A 24,209-nucleotide genomic window follows, 5' to 3' on the forward strand; every position below is an offset into this window, starting at 1 on the left:
GGTGTATTCCATACATTTTTGATGTATCATACATCATACATAATTGATGCCAGCTGTGCATGCTGACACTGCCAACTCATTGGCATTTCATTGTCCCATTTTATTACTTTTTCTGATGATTGGCTTATGATCAAATCCCCATAGTGGAATTTTCCACATAGCATTTCCATTCCCCCCTCAAGGAATAAGGGTTACTTTAGTAACTGTTCCGATCTCAGCATATTTTAGCAAGAAGATTACATAAAAAGCAAATGTAATGTACAAATGACAAGCACATATCTCATACAACTCAACAGCACTTCAAACATGTAATGCAACTGATCAGACATCATTTATAGGATACGTGAAAATGATGATGGATCATTTTATTGATAAGTAACCTGGTATAACATGTTTTGACAGGCCAAATTTAAACTAAATACAGAAAGGTGGGATGTCTTTAGTGGTCTGTTCCACTCACAAAATTAGCACAGGGCTACAGGAGACATGGATTCTAGCAGACAAAATGTGTGGACTGTCAATTAAAGAATTAACTAAATAATTAATTAATCCTTTTTTAAACTAATAAATGTTAGTATATGTTCATACCTGATAACATGGTTCTGAGAGGAGGAGCAGGTAGCTTTCTCCTCTGATGGCGAGAAGAGTCTAGTGTTTGTGGCTGACAGGAAAAAAAAATCACAAATAGCATGAGCCAAATTGATTCCATGTAGATGTATCCTGCTTGTCTCTAAATAGACTGAAACTCACCATAGGTTTAGATTTGTACTTGGAAAAACGTGTACACGCAGATACATTCAGACCTGCAGTTTTGAGAGCGGATATTCTTGCCTCAATATCTGATATCTGCCAAGAACAAAGACACATGAAAATTTGCACCTGAAAAATTCTAATACTATATTGCGAAAGCAAAACCAAAAGTAGGACTGCTCTGCATTACGCTGCAAACATGTACCTGGAGCTCTGACTGCTGCACCTGAGCAGCAGCAGTGGCAACCTGGTCTTCCAAGAAGGCTAGTTCTGTGTCTGTGGTGGAGCTGCTGATGCTGCGTGCACATTCTTCTAAGTCACCCAGCGCCCCCTCTAGGCTGTACACAGCCCCTGCTGCCAAATACACCTGTACATAGAGAACAAGTTAATTGAAGTAAGATCTGAATCTGAAGCTACTAGCTTAGCTATATTTTTAGTAGCTTGACAGTAGCTCAGCTACTTATGACACAATATAACTTTTTCCAGTATGTAGTGGAATAGCTCGACAACAGCTACATTTCATTTAGTAAACCTGCAGTAATCTAGAGCAGCACAACATTGTCTTACAAGATTACACACGTCAATAGTGAATTGCAGCCATCTTTTGGTAAATCCCATATTTCATGGTTTTACATTTATTTAACTATTTACAGTGTGTACATAAAATGTTCAGACCCCCTTAACATTTTCACTCTTTGTTACATTGCAGCCATTTGCTAAAATAATTTAATCCTTATTCATTTATCATTAAGTTTTTCTTAATTAATATACACACAGCACCCCATATTAACAGAAAAACACAGAATTGTTGACATTATTACTGATTTCTTAAAAAGAGAAAAAAATATTACATGATCCTGTATTCAGATCCTTAGCTCAATATTTAGTTGAAGTACCCCTTTGATAAAATATAGCCATTGAGTCTTTTTGGAAAAGATGCAACAAGTTCAGTTTGGATCGTAATTATTGGTGGACAGCCATTTTTAGGTCTCTCCAGAGGTCGTCAACAAGGTTTAAGTTAGGGCTATGGCTGGGCCATTCAAGTCCTGTCACAGATTTGTTGTGAATGCACTCCTTTATTGTTTTAGCTGTGTGCTTAGGGTCATTGTCTTGTTGGAAAGTAAACCTTTTGCCCAGTTTAAGGTCCTGACCACTCTAGAGAAGGTTTTTGTTCAGAATATTCCTGCACTTGGCCACATTAATCTCTCCCTCAATTGCAACCAGTCGTCCTTTACCTGCAGCTGAAAAACACCCCCACAGCATGATGCTGCCACCACTATGCTTCACTGTTGGGACTGTATTGGACAGGTGATGAGCAGTGCCTGGTTTCTCCACAAAAACCAGACGGCCAGCTCTAGGAAGAGTTCTGGTCATCCCAAATGTCTTTCCTTTAAGGATTATGGAGGCCACAGTGCTCTTAGGAACCTTAATTGCAGCAAAAAATGTTTTAACCTTGACCAGATCTGTGCCTTGCCACAATTCTGTCTCTAAGTTCTACAGGCAGTTCCTTTGACCTCATGATTCTCATTTGCTTTGACATGCATTGTTACCTGTAAGGTCTTATATAGACAGGAGTGTGGCTTTCCTATTCAAGTCCAGTCAGTACAATCAAACACAGCTGAAATCAAATGAAGGTGTGGAACCATCTCAAGGATGATCAAAAGAAATGGAGTTAAATATATGAGTGTCACAGAAAAGTGTCTGAATACTTAGGACCATGTGATATTTCAGTTTTTCTATTTTAATAAATCTGCAAAAATGTCAACAATTCTGTGTTTTTCTATAAATATGGGTACTGTGTACGTAAATAGGGAAAATGAACTTATATATAACAATACAGCATAACAAAATATAATAAAGAGTGAAACATTTAAGGGGGTCTGAACACTTTCTGTCCTCACTGTATGCATGCATGTGTATGTACTGTATGTATGTATGTATGTATGCATGTATGTATGTTATGATCTAAATGCTACTTTTCAAGTAACAACAGTTGAAAATCAACCCATAAAGTATAATAGGAATGCATACAGCTGGAAATTAACCTGAAGTACAGTAAGAACACTTTATGATTATAATTGAACTATTGAAGTCACTTGAACTGTTTTGACAATGTTTTTGGTTCATTTTCTGGACATTGAAGGTCTCATGACTGTTTCTGTTTATGGAAGGTAAGGGAGTGCTATGATTTTATCTTAATTTGTCCTTCGAAAATGAAGAAATGAGGGTGAGTATTTGACAGAAATTTTGTTTTTTGGGGTGAAGTAACCCTTTTAAATTTGTTGAAGAGTTCATGGTTGTTCAAATGATTAGATGTACAGTGTTTTAATCCCCTATAAAGCTTAAAAGAAATTTAATTCCTTATAAATCTGTTAAATGCTTCATATTAAGCTAAATTAATCAGTTTCCCTTGCAGATTGATATTGGAATTTCCTGTTGATATTGTAATGTGCTGGGAACAGGGAACCTTACATTTTCCTCCATCTTAGTAAGTTGATGGTCCAGCTTCTTGTTGACAGGACCTGAGGATATGGGTGTGCCAGCTGGAGAGGGATCATAAACTTTGCATTCTGCCTCACCAAGCAAATCCTCTGTGGCGTTTAGGACCTTCAGAACCTCTGTGGTGATGCTGCATAAAGACGCAGCAGAGTACTTCTGCTCCACATCCACCAGAGAATACATGAAACAGAGAAAACCACTGATAAACAAATCTTATACACAGCAGACGCACAACATCATAAGACGTTAATATTAGGTGAGATTTAAGTCATGACATCAGGTGACCAAAATTAAATGTCTAGCCAGCATCTAAGGACAAGATTATTTTGACATAAAATCACGACGTCAAATTATGTTGATATTTGGTTGATTTTAAGTTGTGTTAGAAAGTAACCAAAATCCAATATCTGATAGATGAAATAGTGGTAACATCCACACAACGACAAGGTGTCACATGATTAGACATTAATATATGGTTAATTTCAGATTGATTTTAGGTTGGAGGTTGAACATTGAGGTCGGCCTCAGTTTGGGTTCTGACGTCAACCTGATTTTCATTTCCAAACAAAATACAACATCCCCATGACGTTAGAGTACAATGTCAATATGACATCATGTTGACTTCCTGTGTCTGCAGGGTAGCCTTTCTAAATAAAAGCCATGAAAACATATAATAAAAAAGTAACCCAAATGTGAATTAATTGCGAATCATGTAGCTATCCCCTCTAAATTAGGCATGGGTGTATAGCTTGTCATGCTCAGCTGTTGGATCAATGAACAGAATAAGTGTACAATGAGAGAAAAAGAAAGAGACCTAGACATATGTTAATGAAAGGGGTATTGAGAGGTGAAAATACATTGTTGAGGGCAATTTGAAATTAAGACAACACCATTAAGGGGTAGTTTATCCAAAAACAAACAAAAAAAAAAATTTCTTTGCTATTTACTTATCGTCAAATGGTTGTTTATTTTGTAGAACACAAAAGCAGATATCAGAAACAAATGCTAAGGAAATCAACGATTACAGGTTTCTTCAAAATATCATTTTTGTTCAGCAGAAGAAAAAAATTCACACCGGTTTGGATCAAGTAAAGGTTGGTAAATGATTTTTTTCAGTTTTGAATTAACAATCCCCAACATACTCTTGTTAAAAAAATAAGTCCATTATTAAAACAAACAAAAAAGTATTTTATTTGTGAAACTGTGATCCATGAAGAAAAAAAATCATAAAATACATCAAAAATACATAAAAAATATCGACCAAATATTCATTTAATAAATCTATAAGAGATCAAAATGTTCTTACTTAAGAACGTAAAAACCTCTCAGACTTAGATCTGACCACACGTCATCCCAAGATTGTGAAAGGATATGACACATCCACTATCGTCAATAACTTTTTCAAAGTGTAATGGGATCAGAGTTCATCTACACTACTAGGTCATCAATATGAGATGCGCATGTTTACTTGCGTGTGTTTGTAAGACAGTAAGTACACATGAGAGAGGGTAATAAGAAGAGGATAAATGACTTTTCAAGACGGGAAAGTGAGAATGAAAGAGACAGGAAGAAAGACTGTGATTCAGTAATGAATACTTGAGGAATCAATTAATGGTTCGGTTGGTTTAGGCTTTGATCACAGAAATAATTGATCCAAACTCAGCCCTCAGAGTATGAGTGGCTCTAGCAGTACACCACTAGCTGCTAGCTGGGTGAGGGGGGTGGGGAAATGGTGTATAGTAAGGAAACGGGGAAAAAACAGGTAGTCTGCAGCATCGGATAAATATAATACCAAACGCCCAAATGTTAAATGATAAACAGCATACAAAGTGTAAATCTTATGGAAGCCATTGTTTGCCCAAAAATCATTTGCTCACTCTTCACTTGTTAAAAAACCTATTTGAGTTTCTTTCTTCTATTAAATACAAAAGAAAATATTTAGGAAAAAGCTGGTTGCTTGGACCCTTTGTCTTTCAATAATATTTTGTGTTTGTTCGTGATCAACAAAAGACAGAGACTCATAAAGGTTTAAGAGTAAAGGTTCTTATTATTTTTCTTCTGGCTTCCTCTTCTTGCTCTATGGGAGTCTATGGCAGCCCTATGAACCGTTTGCGGCACTTGTGAAAAATTTGGCAAACTGATAGAGGGGCCGACAGTCTGATCTTCAACCACAACAACTCTCTGACTAAAACTCTTCAGCACCACCACTTGTTTAAAGTTTCACTTATGTTTATCGTTATAACTTTAAATTAAATAGGTCAACCAAAATTTTCTGTGATTCCTTGGCTCAAGCCGATTCAAACGCACCCTATAATGTCCTTTTCCGTCATGAAATTTTTTCCCTATTTTTATTTATTTTTTTTAAACCTGGTGTTTTTTTAAATTTTCCCCAAAATTGAATCACAAGATCTACAGACTATTCTGAGTCATTGAATGCGAGTTGATTAGACTAACTGTTTGTGACTAACTTGTGAACAAATTTAACCTAGAACTTGCAGAAATTGACTTAAGGGGATATCTCCTTATAAGAAAAAACTGGCTTTTTTTGCTTATAACTTCTTAACCTTTTGTCCAAAATTACATATTTACATCCGGCAGAGCATGCCGAGTCGAATGATGTCTGGTTTTCCCAGGTCAGCCATTTTGGAAAAAGTTTCGTCAAAGCGCATCCTTTTGGTCAAACGTTATAACAATTTCTAAAAATGCTAATGACTAATTTTCCTAGTTGTTATAAAACTTTTCTTGATACATTCCTTGGGTTGTCCTGAGAATATCAATCCCAATTATGCCTTAATTAACTTAACTTCCTGTCCGCCATCTAACCTTAACTTTTTGATCTCCACCTACAATGTTTGGCTGATTTGCACCAAATTTTATTTCACTAGCATGGACCATGCCACACTTTGAGCTAGACTTTACAGTAGGGATGAAAAGGATGGTAAGAGAACAGTGGGATGAAGGGAAAGGGGAGTAAGAGGATGACTGGTGAACAGGCGGGATTGGGCGTCCTACTATGCCCAGAAACTCAGAGTGGGGGTACTGTCTCTGTAATAGTTTGGCAGAGTGATTGAACCCCCCGATTCAACCAACATTTAGGAGCGAAGAGGTTTATAGGATTGTGAATAGGAAGCGAGGAAATGAAGGGAGGGAGGGTTGTTTTTTAAAGAATGAGAAGAACAGTGCTAGAGGCATGGTCTTCCTTAAATAAGTTTAAGGGAGTAGGTGATTGTTTAAGGAGACAAAGTGAGGCGTGGTTCTGCTGCTAAACCTTAGTTAACAAGTTAACTCCATAAAATACTTGGTGACAGTGCCACCCATGGGTCAAGAGTTATAAGACATTCATTAGCTATTATTAATGAAACTTACTTTGGGTAATAACTTTTGATTGCATATGCTTATTTTGATTAATTAAATTGTTCCTTGGGTCATGCCGACGACACGAATACCAATTAAGCCATAAATTGCCAAACTTTCTGTCCGCCATTTTTATTTTGTTTAAACCATTCTTTTTTAACTCCTCCTAGACCCTTAGTCCAATCTCAACCAAATTTGACTCGGATCAAGCTTGTACCATGTAGACCAACAGTTATGGAATTCATGTCGATAGATAAAACTGTTGTCATTTAGCATATGCACAAACTTGATGTAATGCTGCCTGATGACATTAGAGGCTGCATCACTGCAATGGAGTTAGGTATTGAAACCAAAATTAATGTGTGTGATCTAGATGGACATTGACCAAACTATGTCAGGATGCCACCAAATTTGGCTGAGAACATGCTGCCAAAAAGTTATAGAATTCTCACGTTGCTCTGTAGCTTGTTGTTGTGCTTGTTTATGATGTGGCCACTGGGCTGCTAGGCCCCAATAAATGCTGTTTGCAGCTATATTTTTAAAGGATCACAAAACACCAAAACACAGTTTTTAAACTGTTGACAGTCGTATGTGTCCCACACTGCTAAAACACTATTAGGATACATATATTTCACTAAAAACTAAAAATGTGTTGTTTTTGCGTTATTTTGTGCAAATTCGTATTTCTGGTTTGAAACAATTTTTTGAAGCTGCGTCACGGCCATGAGATCTTAGCGTGTATTCCAGCGTGTAGACTGGATGTCTGTACCTGGGAGTACAGTATTTTGTTTCTGAGTGTGTTGCATTGATTCATGAGTATGGCTTGGTTCAAACCAATCAGCGCGCTCTATTATGTATACGCTGCAGACAGCAGAGAGACGCTACGTTGTGTTTCCAAAAGGAGTGGGAAAAGAATAAGAAATTTTTGGAGATACAGGTCATCAGTGTGGCTTTTATAATGTGCTGCAGTAAAGGTTTTGTTTTCATTTTCTCTCTATGTGAGCGCTGCTGAACTCACGTGTGGATCAGTTTAGCAACGCGCGGCAGAAATACATTTGTATGGAAAATTTTTACTCGAGAGCTTTTCTCATCTGGAAATGGTGAAATCTGGATTTGCTGCTTGTCTCCTTTAAAAAAAGACACAGCTCCAGTATATGTTGACTGTCCTGTCTACAGATTTTGTAAGTGTGTGCGATCAGCGCCCCTTCTTTGTTCATTCAGATGGCAAAGTTATAGTTTGTATGGTCAGCAGTACTCTTTCAGTGTTTAAAGACAGACCTTTGGCAAAATGATTTCTAAGTTACTTGGCTTACGTTAACATCACTGCAATATTATGGTCTGAAAGATCCGCTGTAAATGCTGCTCTCTGAGTGTAAACACGTGAACACTGTAAGCAAACTATTGCCGACCATCGTGTTTAATTTTCACCACATTTTGTGACAGGATTGTCTACACACAGCTTTCTGACCTACCGAGTGCAACTGAGTTACCGAGAAATGCAGGTTTTTTCTCTTATACGATGTGCGGTACCAAATTCTTCCCCCTTTCCCTCCCCCGACACTCTCACCCAAACAGAGCTAGACACACCCATTTTTTCTGACTTTTTACAAATTTGAGGTGTGAAAATACCCTGCTGAAACGAGGGGTTTCATGGCCCTTTAATTGTTTCTGGAGTGATCACTTTTGCTGCATTATTTATTTACAAATATATATATATATATATATATATATATATATATATATATATATATATATATATATATATATATTATTATTAGAAAGCAATTTCCTTTGCTGTTCTCTATAATATTAATTATAATAGGCTGCAAACAAATCTGCAAATACTGTATATGCTTATGAAAATAAAACAGGACATGCAATGCTTAGTTTGATCTTTTGCAGTAGACAAACATCATTTATCGAAGGTCAAGTGCCTTCTTCTGATAAAATTTAAAACCTATTGATTGCCTTTTAACAGTGAAAGAAAACCTAACAGCTCAGAACCAGGGTAAAGGACCATAATGTCCTGCTTTCAATGTCTCCATCAGTTCTGTAGATTAAAAAAAAAAAAAACTACATAGAAATACATACAAATAAGCTCTCAGGCAGGATTATGAATGGACTATGTTTGATTCCAGAGGCATCTCTCCAACTCAACAAAATTTTTAAATCTTGATGTGTCTCACCTGATGTAAGAGAGAGGAGAGTAACTGAAGCCTCTGCTGTAGAGCATGATCACTCAGACCCTCCTGAACCAACAGGAAGGGAGTGGAGAGAGAGGGTTAGAGAGAGAGAGAGAATGAGAGAGAGAGGGAGAGAGAGAGAGAGAGAGAGAGAGAGAGAGAGAGAGAGAGAGAGAGAGAGAGAGAGAGAGAGAGAGAGAGAGAGACAGAAATGCAGAGAGATTGGACAGAGAGAGAGACAAATGAGAAAAAAGACAGAGGAAAAAAGGAGTGGAGGTAAAGATAAAATATGCGAAAACCCAAACAAATAAAAAATAAAAAACAAACAGTTCACCAAAGTGTGAAAACATTATTATTTATTTACCCACGTCATTCCAAAGCAGTATAACTTTCTTTCTTTCTTTCTTTCTTTCTTTCTTTCTTTCTTTCTTTCTTTCTTTCTTTCTTTCTTTCTTTCTTTCTTTCTTTCTTTCTTTCCTAATTTTATTCTTTTTGTTTATTTATTTATTTCTCTCTCTCTGGAAAGAAGCACAGAGAAGGAATCTCTTCTTTCTTTCTTTCTTTCTTTCTTTCTTTCTTTCTTTCTTTCTTTCTTTCTTTCTTTCTTTCTTTGCGTGTGTCAAAGGCATTTTAGTTTAGCATTTATAATTAGTTTTTATTTCGATAAAATTACTGTAAAGTTTAGTTTAGTTGTGGTTAATTTAATGAATAGTTTCATTAGTTTTAGTTAGTTAGTTTGTCATATTCAAGAAACCAGTCTCAGATGATTTGCGCATTATGACATGAGGTGTTATCAGCAGATTACACTGTGGTCATAAAGGAATGGACATGGTCGGCAACAATACTCAGGTCGACTGTGGCATGGACACGAGGCTCAATTGGTATCAATGGGCCCAAAGTGTGTCAATACTATATCCCCCACACCATTACACCACCACTGCCAGCCTGAACCCTTGATACAAGGCAAGATAGATCCATGCTTTCATGTTGTTGACGCCAAATTCTGATTCTATCATCCACTCACTGGATTTTTTCTCTTTTTCAGACCATTCTTTACAAATCCTAAAAATGGTTGTGCATGAAAATTCCAGTAGCTCAGCAGTTTCTGAAATATTCAGACCAGTCCGTCTGTCACCTATAACCATGACACGTTAAAAGTCACTTAAATCACCTCTCTTCCCCATTCCGATGCTTGGTTTGAACTGCAGCAGATTGTTTTGACCTTGTCTACATGCCTAAATGCACTGAGATGCTGCCATGTGATTAGGTGATTAGAAATTTGCTTTAACGAGCAGCTGGACAGGTGTACTTAATAAAGTGGCCAGTGAGTGTATTTCTGTATACAATCTTGTGTTTGTCTGATGTGTTTGGTTGCACAAGTGCATCTATATAGTAACTTTTCTGAACAGCTGCAAATCAAATTTTCCATCATAGCCTGAGTGCTTATTAATTCTGAAAGTGATCATTATTTTTGCTAATTATCATTTTATTCCACTTTGTTTTTCAGTGACTTATAAGTTTAAGTTAGTTTTAGTTTTTTTCCCATTTATTGTGAATGTATTATTTTATTTCAGTTAAGTAGAATGTTTTTGACCAAACATATTAGTCTTGGTCCAGTTTTGCTAAGGTTGATCACTGAATATAAGGTGATACTACATTAGTCAGGCTTAATTTCAAAGATTTTAACAAGTTACTCTTTAAAGATGAATTACTTTTTCTGCAATGTAAATATAAGAATATTAAGTGTATGATAGATTCCTCATGGAATGAGAGGTGGCAGAAGCAACCTTTGTTTTTTTTTTATATGTGGAAAGGAGCACAGGATAAAAATGTAATAAAACACATTCATACTGGTTTGGAACGACATGAGGGTCAGTAAATAATACAATAATTGTCATTCTTTGTTTAAATGAATAAACCTTTAACATAATGGACAAGTAACAGGGTGGAGATGGAATGACAAGGCCAGATATAAGGTGAAGAGGATCCATACAGTCCATTCCCTTATGCATTCCATAGTCAGAATCCTATAAATATTCTCAGTGAGGTTTTGTATTTATTTCTGCAGGCTGGTACATGCATCATACAGTGCATTGCTTATGCTACAATGGCAGCACAGAATTAAGCTTTCATCCGGCATGCTTTTCTGTGTGCACTTTACATCTGCAATGAAAGCAAAGACCTTTCAATCATCAGCAGATGCATTTGAGGGTTCGAGAGAGAAAGAGAGAGAGCTGGAAGGTTCTCTAGAAGCAAGCATCCTTTGAGGGTGCTCGACCTCTTATAAGACACAACATTATATTACACAAGAACATCAACATCTTTTTATGTTCTTGGAACCACATTTAACCAATCACTAGCTTCTAGTTTTGAGGCGCAAGGCTATGATTGGTTATAAAGAATGTTGATGTAAAAAAGGTGATCCGCAAACATGTCCAACTTAAATTATCATGTTTAGACTCATTTATGTGCAGATAGCAAGGTTGGGAGCATAATATCAGTTTTCACAAATTGTAGTTAACCCATTCACACTTCGAGTGACTGGGGACTTCACTCCAAACCACTGTGAACTGCCTACATTTTCCAATAAAAATATTGTGATACAATGATTGCAATCAATTGAAATACATAGCATTTTAAATGAAACCAGATTGTTTAACTGCGCTACTTAAAATGATAAATACATATGCAATGATGCTAAAGACACACCATAAAGGAATAGCTCACACAAAATTAAGAATTTTGTCATCATTTGCTCATCATGATGATCCAAACCTGTTTGTGTTTATGTGTTCTGTTAAACAGAAAGGAAGATATGAAGAATGTTGGAAAAAATGATTAGTGGAAAGAGTACGGATAAATCATACTTAAGTAAAAGTACTATTACTTGCTTAAAAATGTAGTGTAAGTAGAGTAAAAGTATCTGTTGTAAATATTACTCAAAGTATAAGTAAAAAGTAGACCTTTCAAAAGTACTCAAGAGTAGTGAGTAGAGAGTATTAAGCTGTAAAAAACTGATGCATTTACATGTTGCTCAGCAGGCACACAACGTCATAAGATGTTAATATTAGGTTAGATTCACAGTGATGATCGAAAGTCTGGGCACCTTAAAGAAGATTTAAAATAATTAAAAAAATCTCCAAAAGGCATCAAATTACAGATTAGACATTCTTATATATGTAAAAAAAAAGTTAGATTTTATTTCCATCATTTACACTTGCAAAATAACAAAGCAAAAAATGGCGTCTGCAAAAGTTTTGGCACCCTGCATGCACTGCTCTCTTTGGAAAGCTGAGACCTGGCAGTATCATGGATTGTTCTCAATCACAAAAATCAGCGTTTGAACTTTGCAAATGAACATATAGACAAGCGAATGTGGATGAGCTTCTACTTATGATCCTAAACATACAGTACTTCAAAATCCATGGTGGATTACATCAAGAGGTATAAACTGAAGGTTTTGCCATGGCCTTCACAATCTCCTGATCTCAACATAATTGAAAATCTATGGATAGACCTTAAAAGAGCAGTGCGTGAAAGACAACCCTGAAATCCCAAAGAACTAGAAGGGTTTTGTAAGGAAAAATGGGCATAGATACCTTCAACAAGAATTGAAAGACTTTGGGCCGGCTTCAAAAAGCATTTACAAGCAGTGATACTTGCCAAAGGGAGCAGTGAAAGATATTAACTCATTTTTTTGTTTTCTGTTTTTTTTTAAAGTGTAAATGAGGAAATAAAATCTAACTTTTTTGACATTAAAAGATTGTCTAATCTGTAATTTGATGCCTTTTGGATAATGTGACAGAGCGGGCCTCAGCTCGCTCTGGTGGGGAAAACTGGGTTCGGGGGACCACAAAAATGATGGTGTACACAATAGCACTCCTGTGCACAGTGTTTTATTTACAGTGCTGGCAGGTGAAAACAGTCCACAGTGAAGAATATATATATATATATATATATATATATATATATATATATATATATATATATATATATATATATATATATATATATATATATATATATATATATATATATATATATATATATATATATATATATATATACACACACACACACAAAAGTGTCCAAATACCAAAAAATCCAAAGTCCGTGTGTGCACCCACATTGGCAACAGCAGGGTAACCGGTAAGTCGCGATGACGATCGGTGGGTGTTTGTGTGCTGTGTGTAAGTGTGTGTGCGTGTATTTGTTTGAGCTGTGTGCTGCTCACACAGTAGGGACAAAGCTCTACTTTGTCACAGATATTTTTCCATCTTTCCTTGGCTTCTTTATGCACAATAATACAATATTATACCTGGGATGCCCAAACTTTCGATCCACACTGTACATTGTGAGGTCAGATGACCATAATTCAGTGTCTAGCCAGTGTGTAAGGACAATGTTGTTTTAATGTCCAATAACTACATCAAATGACGGTGATATTTGGTTGATTTAAAATCGTGTTAGAAAGTGACCCAAATCCAACGTCGAGCCAATATTTAAAATCATATTGATGTCAAATACTGACATTTATTCATCAGATATACAAGCTGTAACATCAGTAGACATTGATATTTGGTTTATTTTAGGTTAGGTGCTTTCTAATCCCCATAGACAAGAAAATATAAAGTAGTGACTGCAGGTTGAAAGAAAGTAGTGGAGTAAAAGTACCAATACTGCACGAAAAATGTACGGAAAGTAAGGAAAAGTAAAAGTACACCTTTTTAAAACTACTCAGTAAATTACAATTCCTGAGCAAAATTACTCAATTACAGTAATTTGAGTATTTGTACTGTGTTACTTTACACCACTGGAAAAAAAGTAACTGACTTCCATATTAGTTTTTCGTTCCTATACGATGGATGTCAATAGCTGCCCCCCCCCCCCAACAATCTTTAGAACAGCTGGTTTTGTGTTCAATTCAGTGTGAGTACATGGTGAGTAAATTAATTTTTGTCGTCTCAGAGCAAGATTGGGGAGTGAACTGTAATAATACTAATACTAAATCTACTACTCAAGCTTTATTTAAGGTAGTGCTGTATTTTATATAGTTAGATCTGAAAGGGATGTAGATAATAAATCTAGATGAATGCAAACAAAACCTACATGTAAAACAGAGCATACATTTTAGATAAAATAAACACATGTAAGTCAATAAAACAAGTATGTTTTAATAGATTAAAAAAGGTAGTACACAAGTTGGAGGTAGAGTTATCCAGAAATGAATAACTCTACACTACCTGACAAAAGTCAGTTTTAAGAGCAACAAATAATAACTTGACTTCTAGTTGATCATTTGGAAAAGTGGCAGAAGGTAGATTTTTCTGTTGAATCATTTGGTGAAACGCATCTCAATCATCACAAACACTGACCTACTGGAACCCACAGGGACCCAATATTCTCACAGAAAAGCAAAGTCACACCTTACTGTCATAATCAAATAATTAAAAATTAAGGTATGATCATATTTTATTTTGCTAAAATAAGCAAGATCTAGAGGCCTTTGCCTTTCATATGAGCCACTTCTGATACCAAATGGTCAACTAGAAATCAAGTTATTATTTGTTGTTCCTAAAACTTGGATAGGAGACAAGATTTTGTCAGGCAGTGTAGAGTTACAGTTGTCCATACATGGATGCTTTAATTCTTACAGATATTGTGTAGCCACACCATGCAATGGCTTACAAGTAACCATACGAATTTTGAAATCAATCCCAAACCTAGAGAGTAAATGCAAGGACTATATATTTTGAGTGATGTGCTCATTTCTTTTTCTCGTCAGATTCTAAAGGCTTCATTTTGCACATACAATTTGTTTAGGGCTGATTTGAGGATCCCAAAAAAAGTGTAATACAGTTTGTACAGAATCATGGTGTTCCAGATTGGTAATATTGGCTAAATGGTCCCACTTTATATTAAGTGGCCTTAACTAATACGTACTTACACAGAAATTAATAGTTTGTTACAATATACTTATTGTGAAAATATATGTATTTACTGTGTACTTATGCTTGACTAAATACCCGTATGTAATTACATCTGTAATTAACTTTTGTAATTACATTTGTAAATACAATGTTGACCATCTCTTACACCTTAACCCACCCTTAAACCTACCCATACCACCAAACCTGTTCATAACCCAACCTTTATCCCAACTCAAAAGCACCACAAGTGTTCTCAAATTCATCATAAACACAGTAAGCACATTGTATTTATTTTTTTGATGGAAGTACATAGTATGTAAGGACACTTAATATAAAGTGGCACCTGCTAAATTGTCAATAAGAGATTTTGGAGTCTAACTAGGCAGTTCACTACAGTTTAGAACAAAGCCTGGGTGATATGTGTAGGAGAACTGTTAGTAATACAGGCTAAAGCCAGTACATACCTCTGATGGAGACTTTGGCTCCTCCAGACCGCAGGGGGCGCTTTCTGGAGATGCTGTTAAAGACCTTGCTGTCTTTATATCAAGCTTCTTTCTTTCTGCTGACGTTTCTGATTTGCTTCTCTGTGCAGATATTTTATTCACCTTTTCTTTCTCGGTTTCATATTTGTATTCCTCCAAACTCTTATTTCGCTTCAACGCTCTACCTGATGCTTCCCCTGTTTCTCTCACCAATTCCTGTTCACGTTCTCTGGATTTCACACTCACTAATTTCTCTTTTTCCATTCGTATGCTTTTCCTTTTCTTTTCTAAGTCTCGCTCAATCTCTGATTGTCTCTCTTGTTCTTGTTTCAGTTGTTTCTCCATTTCTTTCTGTTTTTCCTGTTTCTTCTCGACCTGCATCTCGATCTCTCGCCGCCTTTCTCTGTCCTTCTCAATTTGTTTCTCTAGCTCTCTTTGTCTCTCCCGCTCTCTTTCTACCTGTCTTTCAATATCTCTCTGTCGCTCCCTCTCTTTCTTCATTTGTCTCTCAATATTTATCTGTCTCACAGCATCACTTGTATCCATCTGTTTAACTGTTTGTCTTTCACTTTGCTTCTCCATTTCCCTCAATTTACTTTCCCGCTTGCTCTCCCGCCTCTCCTTGGGTCTTAGTTTCCCACTGTCTTTCTCCCTTACTCTGTCCTCTTGCTTGTTGCCCACTTCACTGATTGGCTCAAAATCTGATGATTTTACATCCCTCTCGCTGACTTGGCCAATCAGCTCACTGAGTTTGTATTTCAGCTCCTCTTCCAGTGTTTCATTAACAGGGGAGGCCCTGAGCAAAGGGTCCTGAGGGGCGAACCCTGGATTGTTGGAGCCTAGCTGGCTCAGCAATGGCAGGCTGGCAGCACTGGAGTTATGAGCTAATGTGTTCTGATATTCAGGTTCAGGAGACATGCTGTTAAAGGTCAGAATGTCTGGAGAGGTCACAGAGTCTGGAGTTTGGTGATTCAGAGGGACTGTGTTCTCCTGGCTCTGTTGGCGGCGCATCATCATGGCATTGAGGAGGACGGTACTGTTCTCCTAAGAGGTTGATAAGAGTGGAGAGAGAAAAATAACACAAGAGAGAAAAAATTATTTTAAATCAAATCTTCATGACTGAGCTAAAAGATGTTTACATCAATTATACCAATTAAAGTAAAATCTTGCCCTGCAGTGCCACCTGCTGGAATATAATATGAACTATCATTTTCAAATGATTTCTCATTTTCTTCCTTTATTTTTATATGGTCTGCCTATATTAAAGCAACTTTTAAAACTTGTTATTCCCATTTCATGTTTAAAATGATGATAAATAATGATCTGTCAATTCTAAAAAAAAAAAAAAAAAAAAAAAACTCGGTTTGTTCAAAGCATTTGTACATAATAAATTAAATTAACTCATTCACATTTTTTGTTGAGTTTATTTATTTATTAGAAATTCTATGGATAAGCAGTAACTTTTCTGGGTAACACTTTATAATAACTACATACTATGAATCATCTACTAAGCATTTGCAAAGATGAATTCATTCATTCATTCATTTTCTTTTTGGCTTAGTCTCTTTATTAATCCAGGGTAGCCACAGTGGAATGAACCGCCAACTTATCCAGCAAATGTTTTACGCAGCGGATGCCCTTCCAGCTGTAACCCATCTCTGGGAAACATCCATATACACTCATTCACACTCGTAAACTACGGATATTTTAGCTTACCCAATTCATCTGTACCACATGTGTTTTGACTGTGGGGGAAACCGGAGCACCCGGAGGAAACCCATGTGAACACGGAGAGAACATGCAAACTCCACACAGAAACGCAAACTGACCCAGCTGAGGCTCGAACCAGTGACCTTCTAGCTGTGAAGCGACAGCACTACCTACTGCCCCACCATGTCGCCCAAAGGTGGATTCATTATTTGGTAAACATTAACTTAAAATGAATAAATGTTAGTAAGCAGTTTATAATTGCTGTTACAAATGCTGTATTCTTGAATTGTATGCACATTTAAAATGTGCTTAATAATTGTAATTTTATACTTTATTACTGATCATTTTTTCAGGACTAAATTAAGTATTGCATTATTTATCAAATCATTGATATTTAAGATTAGTTGTTTTTTTTTTTAAAGATTATTTAGAATGAGTTAAAAAAAAGATTAATAAACTATTTAATCAACATTCATATATTACTATGCAGGCATATACTAACATTTCATTTGTATGTTATTAACACTTTATTAACTCAACTTCATCCCATTTTGTGACTTAATCTAAAGTAAGGACTATTTATGCTTTATTAATCCCTAATATATAATATTTAAAGGCTCAGTACGATCTCCCACTCTCTTTAAGAACAGCTTAAACTTTTGAGTCTTTTCAGAGGTTTTTAGAAAACACACTTATTTTCTTTAGCTTTTAATCATGTGATGTGAATTTATGTTTTTTGGTTTTATGTATATTTTACATGCGTTTTATGTGTTTTATGTACAGCACTTTGGTAATCATTGTGATTTGTGAAAGTGCTATAGAAATAAAGTTAGAGTTGAGTTGAGTTGAGTTGAGTCAGTATCAAATGATCAATACATGTTTGCAATCTTATCTAAAAAGTAAAATTACTGTGAACGTTGTCGAATAACAGGAGTATTAAAATACTACATAAAATTTAATGAAACAACAATATAATAATTTAACAATATATTATTATACAAAATTTCAGTGTTATTTAGAGATGTTTAAACTGCACAGTAATTTTATTTTAGTTGAGATTACATACATTTTTTTTAATTGATACAGTTTTATTTGTGCATCTTCAAATGAATAGAAATGAATCGCCATTTATTTTCTTTATTTTCTGTTTTAAATGTAATTGAACGGTTAATTGTCATATATAATGGATTTATAAAGCATAAATAGTCCTTACTTTAGGTCACAAAACTGGATGAAGTTAAGTTAATAAAGCATTTATTAACATACAAACTAATATTAATATTCGTCAATCCATTTTCTTTTTTAGCTTAGTCCCTTTATTAATCTGGGGTCGCCACAGTGGTATGGTACTTTGTTTGCCTACAAAGTGACTTCTGGCCTAGCACCTTCTTATCTGCACTCACTTCTGCAGATCTATGTGCCCTCCAGAAACTTACGTTCTGTGACTGATCGTCGCCTCGTGGTTCCATCCCAAAGAGGGAAAAATCACTTTCGCTCACGCTCACGCTCAATCTGCCCAGTTGGTGGAATGAACTCCCTAACTGCATCAGAACAGCAGAGTCACTCGCTATTTTCAAGAAACGACTAAAAACTCAACTATTTAGTCTCCACTTCACTTCCTAATCTGCAATTGCCTCTGAATATCACACTAACTGTACAAAAAAAAAAAAAAAAAAAACTACTAACACTTCCCTTCTTAGACTTTACAGACCTGAAACTTGCCTTTAGTACTTATTCATTGTTGCTCTTAGTTGTGTAAATTGCTTCCTTGTCCTCATTTGTAAGTTGCTTTGGATAAAAGCGTCTGCTAAATGACTAAATGTAAATGTAAATGTAAATGTATGAACCCCCAACTTTTAAATCATATGTTTTTACACAGTGGATGCCCTTCCAGCCGCAAATCATCTCAGGGAAACATCCATACACACTACAGACTATTTGGCCTACGCAATTCACCTATAGTGCATGTCTTTGGACTTTTGGGGGAAACCTGGAGCACCCAGAGGAAACCAACGCAAACGAAGGGAGAACATGCAAACTCCACACAGAAACGCCAACTGACCTAGCCGAGGCTTGAAACAGCAACCTTCTTGCTGTGAGGCGACAGCACTACCTACTGCACCACTGCGTCGCCTAATATTATTGTATATGCCTGAACAATAAGATATGTAAATGTTCATTTGAATAGTTTATAAATCAATTACTGACGCATTCTGAATAATCTTTAAAAACCACCAACTTCTCTCAAATAGCTGGTTTGTAAATGATGCAATACTTAGTAATAAAAAATAATAATTAACAAAGTATGAAAATACAATCATTAAGCAAATTATACAACATGTAGGCCCACACGCAATCTTTGCGAGCAGAAATCCGCAGATTTCCGCAGATTTTTGGCGCATCATTGAGTCTATTTATTTACTTCTGTAAATGTGTGCAAATTTATATTTATTTGATTTTAAATTCATTTAGACTAATGCCAATTTCATAATATTATGGACTAATATGAAAGTGTTTATTTGATTTACTTACAATACAGTTTGCAAAGTAATATTTTCTGTCTTGTAGTGTATTTATCATATGATAGATTTGCTTTGTTAACCAAATAAGTGTCTCTAAATGTATTTGCATTGTAAAAAAGTTTTAATGTTTTAACATAAATGTTTTTTATGTTATATATTAAATTTTTTGTTACGATACTCCTGAAATAATTCTGCATAAATCTGCAGATTTTTTCAAAATTCTAAGCAGAAATAGCTAAAAATCTCCGCAGATTCTGTCTGACTCTCCTTCTAAGTAAAGATTACATCATTTGTATCTGTAGTTATAAACTGCTTACTAATGCTTAACAGATAATGAATTAAATATTTGCTAATGCTTAATTCAATGATTCATAGTGCGTAGTTGTTATAAAGTGTTATCATATAAATGTTAATTTATGTTATTTGTGTTTTTAGCTTCAACATGTCAGCAGCATCAAAATGTTGATCTTTATACCATAGTTGAAGCACAACCACTATACAGTATGTGTCAGGATTCTCTATTTTAATAAATCAAAAGTCTGTAGTTTTACTCACCGCAGTGGCAGCACTGTACAGTGCATTATGTGCTCGGCTGTGCTCTGATGTCTCGCGTTTGCTCTTTCTACGCCTCCGTGATCTTTTGACCTGCTCGCTCCGCTCCTCCCCATCACTACTGTCCCCACCCAAGTGGGGATTAAAGTTCACATCAAGGACATCTGGCTTCAACTGAGGCAAAGCTATGATGTCTGCAGGGTGCCTGTAGTGAGGATACAGGTGTGTTTCGGGTGGCCCTTTTTTCATCACGGGTGCTCTACGGGCTCGAGTCGACTGGGAAGGAGATGTCTCTGAGTCAGAGTTCAGGGTTTCAGTGTTGGTGTATTGACCCGAAGAGGGTGATGTAATGGGTGGATGTTGAGTAAATGTCCATTCAGGGTCGTGTTGAGAGTCAGTATAGTAGGTTTCATCAGAGAGACGTCTGCGAAACTGTAACAAGGCAGCGCCCCATCCACCCTGATCCTCAGGGTCTGAATCTGAGCCCATTTCATCATATGCAGATACCACGCCTGATTCTTTCTCAAGAACACTAAAAACGAGGCTTTTGCGCTTAGTCAGCAGGCTGGGCCGGGAATGCTGGGAGCTCTGCAGGGCAATCCAGTTACCATCAGGGGACTGCAGGACTGAAGATGCACCTGTGGAGACAGACACAAACACCTGGACAGACAAATATAGAGGATGGGTGTGTGTGTATGTGTGTGTAGGTGTGTGTGTGAGTGTGTTTGTGTAAGCGAACCACATAAACAAACACAAAATGGAAAAAGGTCAAAATTATTAAAAAGAGGTGTGGTAATATTTAAGGTGATCTGTGTAAGCTTTTCAGTAACAACCACATGCAAAATAATTGTAATGTAATAACAGTTATGTTTTGTGCAGAATTAAACACTTTGCTTTTAGTCATTCTACAGAAACAGAATCATTCTACAGAAACTCACTCTCTTTCCTTTGACTTATTCCCTGCTTTATCAGATGTTATCAGAAGTGGAATATGAAGCGCCAATGTCTCTGGCAGTTGTTTTACACACCGGATGCCCTTTCAGCCACAACTCAGCACTAAGAACACAACACTCAGCAACACAGACATATTATTAAAACGTACCTCTATATACATTTCTGGAGACAGCCAAATACATCACATAAACTACATTTTTTTGCAGTTTTTGTGAATTCACCAGAGGCTGCTGTGTACGCTTTTTGGGATTTAAAATTTTTCTCGTGAGTGCCATTCGCACCTGATGTTCTCACATAAATCCACAAGAGGCCGCTGCCGACTGACTGACTGACTGATTGACTGACCCACCCTCTTCCTTCCCTAAACCCAACCGATAGTGTTTTTAAAAGCACAGATTTACCTGCTCACTCACTTCCCTAAAACCAACCAATAGAGTTTATAAAAGCACAGATTGACCTGCTTACCCACTTCCCTGAACCCAACCAATAGTGTTTTTAAAAGCACAGATTGACCTGCTCACACACTTCCCTAAACCCAACCAACAGAGTTTATAAAAGCACAGATTGACCTGCTCACCCACTTCCCTGAACCCAACCAATAGTGTTTTTAAAAGCACAGATTGACCTGCTCACACACTTCCCTAAACCCAACCAATAGAGTTTATAAAAGCACAGATTGACCTGCTCACCCACTTCCCTGAACCCAACCAATAGTGTTTTTAAAAGTACAGATTGACCTGCTCACTTAACTCCTAAAGCCAAAGAAACAGTTTTAAAAAGCAATCCAGAAAAAGAAAAGCCCTTGTCTGATTTTTACCACATTTTCATTATTTATTTGTTTATTTTATATTTTGGATTCACCCTGGAACTGTTCTTCACCGGACTCAAACCTCATCGCCTTGGTCAACTCCTCTCTGCTTCTCAAGTCCACCAAAGTCCTTGGTGAGCTAACTGGACAAACTGGTAACAGCGAGAAAGCCATCCATACAGAGGTAAGCAGTCAGCTAACGAGCAAGAAAAGGAACGTCGTCATACCGCCCCATAGGTTTCATTTGAAAAACAAATTGCAACCATACGCACTTCTGGCTACATAAATTGTGATCTCCAGAAACGTATATAGGGTTTTGTTTACAGAGTGAGCCTATGTTGCAACAACCAACGTATTTGTAACATGGGGAAACAACTGGGTGAACATGCAAACTCCATAGAGAAAGGCCTTCTGGTCCAGCTGTGACTCGAACCAACAATCTTTTTGCTGTGAATCACTTAGCCAAAGTGCCAACCCAAAATGTCTTTTTCTAGCTTCAACTTAGGCCACATTGTTCAATGTCCTGTTTTATTTATGAAAACACATAAATGGCACCTTAATGTTTTTTTAAAATATATTTTGTAAATCTTTAAATCTTTTTTTAAAGACTTTTTTCACTGGTGTTATCTACTTTTTTTTTTTTTTAAGCAAATGTTAAAGGTTTTTATTTCTGGATTTTTTCAGGTACATGTAGTCAGAGTTGCACACAGTAAACCCTAATAAGTTGCGACTACTCAAATGATTTGAGGAAATTGATTCTCTCAGTTCGTTTAAGCAATGGGAAATCAACAAGCCAATTAACTGAGTTGACCAAATAGGGTCTCTTCATTACAGATAACTTAAAATGGCTAATAGACTAAACTTCCAAATTTTCCAGCTTTTATATTCTTTACTTACTTACTCCAAGGGCAACTTAAATCAAAGTTGATATTTGCATCATGTTGGTGTTTCACAACATCTCATTTTTATGAGGTGGGTCGTTAGCACAACGCTCAACCCCCAACCTGGAGGACCAAGACATACTGTACACACATGCATACGAACAATTTAGCTTACCCAAGTCACCTATAGCGCATGTCTTTGGACTTTTGGGGGAAACCAGAGCACCTGAAGGAAACTCACACCAACACGGGGAGAACATGCATATTCCACACAGAAATGCCAACTGACCCAGCCGAGGCTCGAACCAGCGACCTTCTTGCTGTGAGGCGACAACAGTACTTACTGTGTCGCCTGTTTTAATGTCATATACGTCATAAACATCATGTTATAAATACAATATTTTTAACTGTAGAAAAATCAGTTTTTAACCTCAAAATAATAAGTAATTAGTAAGTAATTAATTTTTTTTTTATTGCGACATTAATGACTTAAAAAGGTGTAATTGTTGAAATAACAGATTTGTAAAACATATAAACTTTAAAATGTAAAGAAATTGTAAGCATGAAGAGTGTAATAATCAAATGTAATATTCCTGTGAGGCTAGGGCCAGAAAAAAACCCTGATATTTCTGTAGAATGACCTTTTGTAGAATTATTTTACACACAGTCGCCTCACACACACAAGTGTCTCAAATTGAGTCTGTCCTTATTTACCCTTTTTCATCTTTCATATCAAAGAAAAGAAGCCAGAATAACATGAGTTTGAGTAAAATATAACAGAATTTTTACTTAAAGGTATTAATATATAATACCTATACATCTTAAAAAGAATCAACAATTCAGCTGTGAATGTGAGTAAAGTGTAAAGAAAAGTGCTATGGAAGTGTGAGCAAAGAACTAGCACACTGAAAAACCCAACAATGAACTTTATCAAATGAAATGAGTGTTGTTAACTCAAAATTGACTGAAAGTTAATTCTACTAATTTGAAAAGAGCTTTAAACTCAGTGTTAAAGGTAACGAGTTAATTACACTGTAAAAAGAGATTAGTTACTTAAAGCGAGTAAACAAATTGCCTTAAAAGAAACAAGTTGACTTTACAAAAATAATGTAAGTAAATCCATTGTTACTTGTAACTGTTGAGTTGACTTAATTTCTATTATTAAGATGTATTCACGTTTTAAAATAAAAGTAAGCTAATCACTTTTTCCAATACACATTTATTATATATATATATATATATTTTTTTTTTTCAGCTTTTCTGTGTCTAGCAAACTGACAGTAACTAAAATAAATCTGCTCTTCCAGACCCGAGTATGTCTTCTAAATTCAATACAGGCTATATTTGTAAATTTTATCAACTTAATGAAGCACCAAATATGTAATATTGCAATAACTGCAGTAATTATTTGAAAAGAGACATGCTAAAATGGTTTGTCATTATAAAAAAGATTAGTTGACTTTAAAAAGAAAGTACAATAAGCATAATTATAAAAATTAAGTCAGCTTAACAATTCCAAGTTACAATGGATTTACTTACATTATTTTTGTAAAGTCAATTTGTTGCTTTTAAGGCAATTTGTTT

The 24,209-nt window shown here is 36.0% G+C and overlaps 1 protein-coding gene across 5 annotated transcripts in view; it reads right to left on the reverse strand.

The window, feature by feature from the left end:
• The window catches only part of myripb (myosin VIIA and Rab interacting protein b), a 239,441-nt gene that overhangs the window by 12,213 nt on the left and 203,019 nt on the right, over nucleotides 1-24,209 (reverse strand). Inside the window, exons 10-16 of one of the 5 annotated variants that reach the window (XM_087308808.1) lie at nucleotides 19,986-20,620; nucleotides 15,181-16,242; nucleotides 8,790-8,852; nucleotides 3,223-3,405; nucleotides 956-1,117; nucleotides 751-846; nucleotides 589-661 (exon numbers count right to left, since the gene is read on the reverse strand). In XM_087308808.1, coding sequence (XP_087164934.1) covers nucleotides 589-661; nucleotides 751-846; nucleotides 956-1,117; nucleotides 3,223-3,405; nucleotides 8,790-8,852; nucleotides 15,181-16,242; nucleotides 19,986-20,620 — 2,274 coding nt within the window. 5 annotated transcript variants of the gene reach the window in all.

The sequence above is a fragment of the Danio rerio genome, chromosome 24 (genome assembly GCF_052040795.2).
Source record: "Danio rerio strain M-AB ecotype USA chromosome 24, GRCz13ab, whole genome shotgun sequence".
Lineage (NCBI taxonomy): Eukaryota > Metazoa > Chordata > Actinopteri > Cypriniformes > Danionidae > Danio > Danio rerio.